At 30.5% G+C, this 10,726-nt stretch overlaps 1 protein-coding gene across 4 annotated transcripts; it reads left to right on the top strand.

The window, feature by feature from the left end:
* The first annotated feature begins 845 nt into the window (after window positions 1–845).
* On the top strand, window positions 846–7,429 carry LOC109789253 (E3 ubiquitin-protein ligase RGLG2). 4 transcript variants are annotated; one of them, XM_029269411.2, is made up of 13 exons: window positions 846–1,223; window positions 1,324–1,382; window positions 2,507–2,777; window positions 3,616–3,700; window positions 3,798–3,938; window positions 4,033–4,146; window positions 4,246–4,343; window positions 6,010–6,089; window positions 6,174–6,279; window positions 6,376–6,503; window positions 6,589–6,775; window positions 6,985–7,041; window positions 7,128–7,429. In XM_029269411.2, exons 3-13 carry the CDS (start codon window positions 2,526–2,528, stop codon window positions 7,206–7,208), a joined length of 1,329 nt encoding a protein of 442 aa, XP_029125244.1. In that variant the 5' UTR covers window positions 846–1,223; window positions 1,324–1,382; window positions 2,507–2,525; the 3' UTR covers window positions 7,209–7,429. The 4 variants fall into 4 exon arrangements, with proteins under 4 accessions (XP_029125244.1, XP_029125242.1, XP_020203753.1 ...); XM_029269409.2 differs by lacking the exon at window positions 1,324–1,382 and having other exon boundaries at window positions 847–1,223; XM_020348164.3 differs by lacking the exon at window positions 1,324–1,382 and having other exon boundaries at window positions 851–1,223; window positions 6,592–6,775.
* Window positions 7,430–10,726: the final 3,297 nt, after the last annotated feature.

The following is a 10,726-nucleotide window of genomic DNA, read 5'->3' as shown; positions in this document are numbered from 1 at the left end:
AATAATAGATAAATAACTTGTTATGCCATCTCCTACCATTCCTTAATCCTTATATGATCATTAGATAGTGATAAAAAAAAACGTGAATACTAAATTAAGCACATATAATAAGATGGTAACCCAAAAAAAAAAATGTAATCCCCTATTCAAATATGGGAGTTGCTATGGTACCTTCAAAGATCGAGGGGTTTCAATACATTCTTTATGTAAACTTATAAAAATTAAAAAAAAACTAATTTACTTATAAAATGAATAATCTAAATTATATTTATAAAATGAAAAGTAAGATAAAATTATAGAGATTAAAATTATAAGATTTCAATAATATTATAAAATATTAAAAAAAAAGAAAAAATTAATAAATTGTAGAAATAAAAATTATAAATATAGAAATTCAAAAATTTAGGATAAAAAGACAAAAAATATACTTAAAAAATTATTAAAATTAAAATATAGAAATTCAAAAATTTTAAGTGAAAAGATTAAAATATGCTTAAAAAATTATTAAAATTAAACTATTTAAATATATAATAATAATATTATAAATAAATTAGAATATATAAAATAAAAATAAAATGACTAAATAATTTAAAAATTAAAAGAATAAAATATCATAAATATTTAAATAAATTATTAAAAATATAAAATATAAAAAAACTGTACCGGAACCCTTTCAAATAATATGGGTACCATAGAATTTCTCTTCAAATATTTGTAATTCATGAAAACTTGTATCAAGCATTTACGTGTACGTTAACAATAAAACATTTTCCGCGAAGACGAGGACAAAACTACTCATGATCTAACGTTGGTGCTAGAGTTTCAAGTTTCAACACGAAACGCGAAACTTGCATGCATGCGCTTGCTTCTTCTCCCACACTCCCGCAAACAAACAGAGCCTTAACAAAGCAAGAAAGAAAGAGCCTCTCCTTTTCCCGTGCCTGCACCTTTTCGAGTTTTCAAAATATTCGAATTTTCAATTATTGCACACTTGCGTATACACCATTGAAGATTCTTCTCCAGTGTTACTTCACGCACCAACCCAGAACCCTCCAACATCATATCACGTATCATCGTCTAGGTATCTTCGAGATTCAGAAACGAGCTGGCATCGTATGAAACGCGAGTCGTTTTGTTCGCTTTTGTTGGTTAATTTGTTGACTCTGATGCGCCTCAGGAATCTGCGTTAGTCTCAGAATCGCTTCGGTGTTCCCTTTTTCAAGGTAGTTTTCTCTGATTCCACATTTTATATCTATTTGTTTTTATATTTTTCTTCGCGGCATGTCGTTTTGTCAAAAGAGATTCGATTCCTTGTGTTCGAAGCCACTGGCAAGCGGCAACTACCGTCATTTCGCGCTGCGGTGATTTCACCACCGGGTTAGGTAATGTTTCAATGTTTTCAAAAGCACTTTTAAGCTATGAATCATTGCCACCTCTCTAATAACTTTTAGCAATAACTTTTTGATGACTAGAACAGGAATTAAGAGATTGAATCGACTCTTTCTCTTCCACTTATCTAACACTCTTATTATAAATAAATTTTTTTAAATCAACTTATTCATAAATATTAAAAAATTTATAATATTCTTTTTATAAAAATATTACTCAATGTTTTATAAATATTGTGTCCTGTTTTTACTTTTTGGATATTAATCGTGTCTCAATGGCGTGCTAGGCTTTTGTATTGGAGTTGTGCTTCATAACCTTTAAATGAGAAATAAAATTTAAAAATAAAATCACATAGGGTAGTTCTTAGAGGATCTCTCTTGATATCTTTCATAAAATCTTATTTTTAATTTAGGCTAAATCATATTTTCAGTTATTTGTCTGATTTATTTTAATCCTTTATCTTTTAAAATATTTATTATGACATCTCTTAAATTTAGACCAATTTAATCTTTTAAAAATAATAATTATTTTCAATTTTATTAAAACATGATTTTGAATTAATTTTTTTAATTAATTCAATACTTGAAATTTATCTCATTAAATTCATTTATGCGAAAACTATTAAACGTAATTAAAGTTTAAATAAAAAAGAAAAATTACATAAAAAAGTTTAAAATATAATTGAAAATTCAAAACTTATAATTTTATATTTTAGTTGTTTATGAAACATATTTTTCACATAATTTTCATTATATTATACTTTTTATAAATTCAAACGTAAATTGAATTTTATATATAAATAGTTTTTATATAGTTGAATCCAAAAATTAATTTAAAATTATGTATATATTTTATTTAAAAATGAAAAGTGAAAAAATATAATTTAGCTTTATGTGTAAGTTATCCATAAGCTTATCAAAGCAAATCTTAGTTACGTTGATTTAGTTAGCATGAGACGTTTTCTTTTGTGTGAAGCTTAAGCTTCCGTTTTGAAGGTTCTTGGAAAATGGAAAAGCATCCTAGAAGACGATACACTCGTCTCGTTTTATATAGCATTTGGAATTGGTTTGTGTTAATTTATTACTTCATTTTCATCGTCGTGCATTTGGTTTACCAGAGAAGTGTTTGCGTTGGTGATGGGGGGTCAAAGTTCTAGAGACGATAGTTGGAGGCAGAGTTCATCTCTGCGCTCAAATTCAAGTTGTTCTGCTTCTTCTTGGAGCGCTTTTGTGGATCCATTATCTGGTTATGGTTTTGATGATCCGCAACCTTCTTATTCTTCTTATGGCTATGAAGCTTATGGTGGTGATAGAGTGGTTCGTTATGATAGTACAAAGATAGAGAGGAGATACTCAAGAAATTCTGATCATTACTATTCCATAGATCAGGTAACACTGCGACAGTAACATGCTTAATTTTTTACTGTTTTGTTTAGCACTTAAGGGGTGTTTGGCTGGAGGAATTATTGTATAGTTTATACCACTATGTGTCCTTGGTTCTCACCCATCTTCACTAAGCGGGTTTTTCCAATTTACAAAGAGTTCATAAGACTCGGTTTTATTTCATGGATTGACCATTAACCTTAACCATGCAAATGCTTTTGGTTGAGAGGGTTTAGAGAACTTATTTGGACTCACTTGAGAAAAAAAAGACTTATAAATCTTGTTGAAACTTATCAAAATAAGCTATTTTGTATAAGTTTTGTGGGAAAATTTCTGGAGTAAGCTCTCGTGTGTTAAAAATTTATTAAATAAAAGAGAGGGAGAAAGATAAATTCATTATAAGTTTATTTTTGTAATAGCTATATTTGTTTGTTACATTGAATGCGGAAGGATGTGTGGTTGCTTCTTTCTCAGATATAGATTATGAATTAGATTTCAGAGTGTAGATGCAGTGTGTTCATATTGCTTTGATATATACCTATTGAAGTATGCTAAATTGAATTCACTGAAGAGAAAGATAAATGGTCTGCATATACAATTATTTACAATGAATTTAGAACTACACAATGTCATGTGCATATAGCTATTATGATTGAGTGCATTTTCATGTGATTTGGAATGGCTTTGGTTGCTGTTATTTAATATTGTCTTGAAATTTTCCAAGTTCCTTTCTCATTGATGGTGCTCTTGCCTTTTCTTTGTATTACTGGAAAAGAATCAACACTTTGTAATTATTTTATTTCTGAACATTTCAATCATTTACAATACTTGTGGTTGATTACAGGTTACCGAGGCTCTTGCACGTGCTGGGCTCGAGTCTTCTAATCTTATTGTTGGTGTTGATTTCACCAAGAGTAACGAGTGGACAGGTTAGGAACTTTGGCTTTATTTTTATATCTTTACTAAAGTTGGAATTTATGAAGAGTGCTCTAGTGTAATATGATGAACTTGGTGTTGATATTTTAGGAAAAAACTCGTTCAATAGGCGAAGCTTGCATCACATTGGGAGTGTTCTGAATCCTTATGAGCAAGCAATATCAATTATTGGGAAAAGTTTGGCAGCATTCGATGATGATAACTTGATCCCCTGTTTTGGTTTTGGAGATGGTATCTATTAATTCAATTTAACATTATGCCAATATGGAATCAAATCTTTTGAAATTTAGAGAAATTTATAAGAATTATTGTGATATCATGGCAGCAACAACACACGACCAAGATGTATTCAGTTTCTATCCGGATGAAAGATTTTGCAATGGATTTGAAGAGGTGTTGAGTCGGTATAGGGAAATTGTTCCTCATCTTCGACTTGCAGGTTAATTTAACAAATTTTCTTGCTCCTAAGGACAATCTATTTACTCCTGTTATAAATGTTCCATTATTGAGTTAATGACAGTTGTTAATTTAATTTCAGGGCCTACTTCATTTGCGCCAATAATTGAAATGGCCATGACAATTGTTGAGCAGAGTGGAGGCCAGTACCATGTTTTGGTGATAATCGCAGATGGCCAGGTATTCTAGTCTATATCCCTTTCATATGAAGCTCTCAATTAAAATTTAATAGATTTGGTTGGGCTTATGTATTTTTTTTATTTTTTATTTTTTTATATTCAATCCAACTTAACCTAATCATAAATCGGATAGATTGGATCGAATTGAATCAATTAGATCAATATAATTAAATTTATTTAATTTTTGTAAAATTTAAATATTTCATAATAGATGTAAATTATTTAATATTTTATTACAAATGTAATGTTATGAACTGATAAATTAAATAATAATACAAACTAAATTTTAAAATAAGTTTATTAACTTACCACATTCTTATTAGCTTAAAAAACTAATATTAATACAAAATAAAATTTAAAATAAATATGTTATATTATTATAATATTATCAACCAAAAAACATAATATCCATTATTGAATAAGAGTGACAAGAATATTGTCCTGAATAAATGATTATACTAACTTATTATTATTATTATTATTATTATTATTATTATTATATAAAACTAGGTTAGGTTGGGTCATGGAATAAAAAACAAAAAACATGTATACTATTAGATTTTGATCAAATTGGATTGATATGATCTGAACACTAAATAAAATCTACCCGATCTCATTAGATTAATTTGGATAAATTTGATTCGTGGGTTCCTCATATCCATTTACTATCCTAGACATGAGTGTGTCATCATGTACCATTGGTTAGAGTATGACTAATGTATTACTTATTGGTAGGGATGGATATATGGACTGGTCTGGCCTGTTTAAGGCCCGGTCTGTAAAATCCGCGTTTTATACGGGCCGGATAAGTCCGGTCTGTAAAATAAATAGATTTATTATTTAAGTCCGTATCTGCCCCGTCAAAATCCGCGGATAACGGACCGGTTCGCGGGTCTAAATAATGATTCAAAAAAATAAATTTTTAAAAAATAAATACATAAAACTAGAAGATAAAAATATTTTTTTTATAAGCTAAATTTTATCATACTAAAATTTATCAATAGTTAAAATGGTTTAAAATATTAAATATTAAAATATTTAAATAAAAATAATTACAAATAAATAATAGTATCAAACTGTCAATAATAAAAGTATCAAAATGTCATAAAAATAATTCAAATGACAAATACATACCAATTAAATATAATTTTAATGTCATAATAATTTAAAAAATTAAATACACAACTTAATATTAAAATCGTAATATTTAAAAATATTAATTAGTGAAGTCCGCAGACTTCACGGATCGGGCTCAAAAATCAAATATAATTATACGAATTTGAAAAAAACGGGTCCGTTATCTGCGAAATACACGAGCTTACGGACCGAACTGCGGACCCGAGTCCATCTATCCACCCCTACTTATTGGCTTGGACAATCGCTAGTTTATAGGATTGAGCCTCAAACTATTTCTAATATCTCCCATATTGGGGTTGATGCACTTAAGTCTTAATTTGACTGTGCTACCTTCATGGGCTGACAATGAAATAGTCTTAGAAAATAGGTATGTTATATGACTTGTTTGTAAACATGCAAAAGCAGAACTCTTCTCATGTTGTAATTTCATATATTGTCACAGTTTCCATTCTTCTACTTGCAGTTGCTATAATGTTTTACTACGAAGTGCAACTGAAAACAATAAACTCATCTACAAATGTTTGATACAGGTAACAAAAAGTGTTGACTCTAAACATGGGAAGCCAAGTCCACAGGAACAGAAGACTGTGGATGCCATTGTTGCAGCTAGGTGATTGTGATGTATTTTTTTCCTTCTTAACAACGTTTCCATTATTTGAAACTTCTCGTGCCTTATATTCCTGCTTTGTTACAGTAAATTTCCTCTTTCAATCATATTGGTTGGCGTTGGAGATGGACCATGGGACATGATGAAGGAATTTGATGACAATATCCCAGCTCGTACCTTTGATAATTTTCAGGTGAGTGATGACAAGAACCTTCATTATATTTGCTACATAAAATGCTTTTGCTAGTGAAAGTTGATCCAATGAATCTCCTTCTTCCTCTTTAATTAGTTTGTGAATTTCTCGGAGATTATGTCAAAGAACATCCCTCCTTCACGAAAAGAGGCAGCATTTGCACTTGCTGCATTGATGGAAATTCCTTCTCAGTACAAGGCAGCAATAGAGCTTAATCTACTGGGGTATATATATTTTGTTACTGGTTTATAATTTTGTCAATTCATATTCTGTGGAAAGTTGTGATCATTTATGCTTATTAACCTATAGCAGTAATCAGCATGGCAACGCTCCTCAAAGAGTTTCCCTCCCACCACCCACATATAGTTTTGCATCTCTACGCACTTCAAATCCTTTTCATGCTGCAAGGTTTGAGTCAAGTATCCCTCATCAACATGGCAACAGCTACCCAGTTGGCACAGCTCCTTCTGCCCCAAGTTCCACTTATGATTATCAAGTACGATTTTTCTAACAGAATAAATATGTTATCTATACTAATAATCAAGTTAAACATAATTTCATTGTTTATTTCCCCTTATATTACCATTCATTTTATTTGTCATAATGACTTAATATGAAACTGTTATTGTTCTGGATTTATGTTTTCAAGAGTTATGGTAAATTGGTAATGTACCACAGTTGACAAATTAAACTGGCGTTCTGCAGCTTTGTCCCATTTGTCTGAGCAATGCCAGAGACATGGCCTTCGGATGTGGGCATCAGGTGAATAGAAATGTTCTTGTATTTGTTCAGAAAGCATCAAATTAAGGGAGTTTATATGACATATTTTGTTTTATTTTTTCTGGCAGACATGTTGTGAATGTGGACAAGATCTTCAGTCATGCCCCATCTGCAGGAGCCCCATTAATACCAGAATTAAGCTTTACTAAGCATATGTGGGAATTGATATTGATTTTCTTTTAATTACATTATTGTTGTGCCAATCACAATTCTATGGTTATTTTCATCATTGGTTAAAATCTTCAAAAATTAGCATTAGATGTGTCTGTACAATACAACAATGTCTGTTTCCAGATATGAAACAGGGAATTCACCATGCATTGTACATATATCTATTTGATGGATTTTATTTTATCTTTTTTTTTTTTTTCTACCATTGCTTTTTTTATCTGAATAATATGCTTTTAAAGCTTCAAAATTCTGGTATCCTGAGTTTGACATTTGGCATATCAAATTTTGATAAGGAATGGAGTATGCATTGAGAAGTTGCCTTTTAGGGCCAGTTGCCTTTTAGGGGGTGTTGGTATACAAATAGGGATGACAAAAATACCCGCACCCGCGGGTATCTGCGGGTAAAATTTGTTAAGGATAATAAATGGATAGGTTAATTGGATACCCGCGGATAATGGGGACGGATAATTTTTTACCCGTTTATAAATGGGGCGGGGTGGGTATGATGATATCCATACCCGCGGGTACCCGTTTAATAATATTTCTTAAATATCCTAATTATCTTTGTACCACATAATCCTAAAACTACACTCTCTCATCTTTTTTTCTTATAAAAGTGAGGTTGATGAAGTTACCAACATGTGTTAATTATGTTATAGAATTATGTTGGATGTAATTTGATTAATTTTCTATCTTTGATTGGATCAATAAAATTTATATATTTTAAGTTATTTACTTTCGTTTGAAATTATGAGATTGTATTATTGTAACTTTGTGATGAGACTTTAACTTACTTGTGAGATTGATGTATTTTAAGTTATTAATTATCTTGCATTTTTATTATTATTTTAACAAAATTAACGTTAAATACAAGTTCAAAATTAACATTAAATTTTTTATTTTTAATATTTCAATGACAATAAATATAAACTTAAAATTATTTGTAATATAATTTTTTTAATTTCTTAAAAAATTTATAAATATCCATGGATATCCGCGTGTATTCAAGAAATTCATGGATACTCGCTTAATGGATACCCGCGCGGATATGGGGTAAGTATGGGGTCAATTTTTATCTAGTGGGATGGGGGCGGGTTTACTATTACCCTCCCCCATGGGGCCCCATTGCCATCCCTAGGTACAAAGAAGATTTTTGGTTTTTCATGATTTCTTTTAATGATGTTTTTCAAGAAGTTAATGTTCAAAATTTTATTTTTTACGTTTGCTGTATAATTAAAAAAAATTATACTATTATTATTACAAAGAAGGTTTTTAATTTTTCACGAATTTGATATTAAAAATATTATATTTTACGTTTGCTATATAATTAAAAAAACTGTCTTAAAGAAAATATCCTTTTTCAGGAATGTAATAAATTTATTATTTTGACTCATGTTTCTTATAAATTTATTCTTGGGGATGGTAAGAAATTAACTTATGGAGTTGAAAGGAAAGTTTTTATAAATGTAAAAAGACTAAAATACTTTAATTAAATCATTTATTACAGTTATTTTTATATAAATTAAAATATTATATTAAATTAGAATTTTTTTTATAGATATTTTTAATGAGTGTTTGTAGGAAAAATTTTTATTGAGTGCAAATTTAGAAAATTTCTAAACCTTTTATTTGTTTTCTTGTATTTTTAAATTGTTTGTTTTAATATTTAAAGAAACACTTCAAACCTCTGCATATTTACTTTTTAGGAGTTTTAGAAGAAAAAAATGGTTATAAAAGAAAAATAAATATTAAGGTTTGAGAGTAGACAATCACATATACTATTTTTTTTATCCACTGTGACAAATTGATGATGAAATGGTTAGTGGACAATTATTCTATGAGGAGATTTTTTTTAAAAAGAGAAATAAAATGAAAATTACGAATATAATTGTTGAAGATCTCATGCCAACTAGTGGTATGATCATATAATGGAGAACGATCATCACTTTACAAACTTGTTTGAAGGGTTGAGTTAGATCAAAATTCACTTTCTAAGATGAAATTATAGTTATCTAAATATACTCTAAAATGGTCACCTATTATTGATCCACGTATCAATCCTAATAGTATTGGATGTGAGATGGTACATTGAGAAAATATAATAACCTGATAGGTCACTACACTTAGTATAGTACATTTACTACGCAAGGGAAAACATAAATGATTCAATTACACTAGGGTTGTCATTAAACAATACCTGAACATTCATAAACAAATATAATAGCCTCTATCAATTTTAACTGAAAAACATAAAGTCCTTATAGACACCATATTTCGTTTGAACAGTCAAGACTAAGGACAAAGGACTGCTAGAATGATACGGATGGCCCTTGAGGGCCCAATAGAGCACCGAAATGAACCAGAACAACAACTAAAGGCCTAGAAACTTGAAGGTAGGGTTTTAAGCATGGAACGGGTCGTTCTGGCCTGCTAAAATGACTTAAAACCCTAGTTAGAAATGACCTGTTCCCAATCTAGAACAGGTCATTCCAACCCACTAAAATGGCCTAAAACCTTAGTTGAGAATGGCTTGTTCCCAATCTAGAATAGGCCGTTCCAGCCTACTAAAATGGCCTATTCCAAAATCTCAAAACGATTGGTCCACGCCTCCAGGTGATAGAAAAGATAAGGATGAGAGATTGATGTTGTTCTCCTTAACTTCTCCTAGCCACGGATCTTCTTCAAAGGAGATGTAACCAAATGGAACGAAGCAACAAGAATGGATGAATCACGGATGTAGAGGAGGCTTAAGCCTTGGATGGAAGCATCCAAGCTTAAGATGCAAGAGAATGCTCACTTCAAAGAGAAGGGAAACCTAAACGGAATCCTAAGGTGAAGCTCACTTTCTCTCAAGAGGACTTTGAAGGAAACTCGGCACTTGGCTCTCAAATTTCAATAATGTTCAAAGTGTTTTACAAAATGATAAGGAGAGAACTAATATAGCAATCCGGAACTAAAGGTATTGGCGCCAATGTGAAGGAGCACATGTGGCACCAAGTTTTGAAATTCAAAATTCAAAAATTTGAATTTCAAAACTTGTCTCACATATCCTAATCCGGTCACATGAGTGCTAATACATTTAGGTTGGATTTAGTATGCATTTAGGGTTTCATTTCGGTGTCACACAAGTGCAGCCAAGGTGGTGCCAAATGTGTGACCCAAAATGCAACTTAAATGCATCCTAAATTAAACCTAGTTTATCCTAATTTAACTAAACTAGTAATCCTCCTTTAATCCTAATCTAATGACCTAAATACAATGGTCAAGAAAATACAATGAATAGGAAAAATTACAAGAAGAAGAATGAGCCTAATATTGGGTATCAAAAGCCCAAAGCCTAAAAAGCCCAAATACAAGCCCAAAAGTAAAACCCTAATCTATGGTCAAAATACAAGACCAAAAATCAAAGTAACTTCCTATGCTAAGTAATGCAAGAAAACATGGTGTTTATTCAAGTAAGGTCCATGTGAGAAGCACCCTAGGCCCACCAAGCCCA

This window comes from Cajanus cajan, chromosome 4 (assembly GCF_000230855.2).
Source record: "Cajanus cajan strain Asha chromosome 4, NIPB_CcT2T_4, whole genome shotgun sequence".
Classification (NCBI taxonomy): Eukaryota; Viridiplantae; Streptophyta; class Magnoliopsida; order Fabales; family Fabaceae; genus Cajanus; species Cajanus cajan.
The sequence above is the reverse complement of the archived record's forward strand: the minus strand, read 5'-3'. Positions and strand labels throughout refer to the sequence as shown.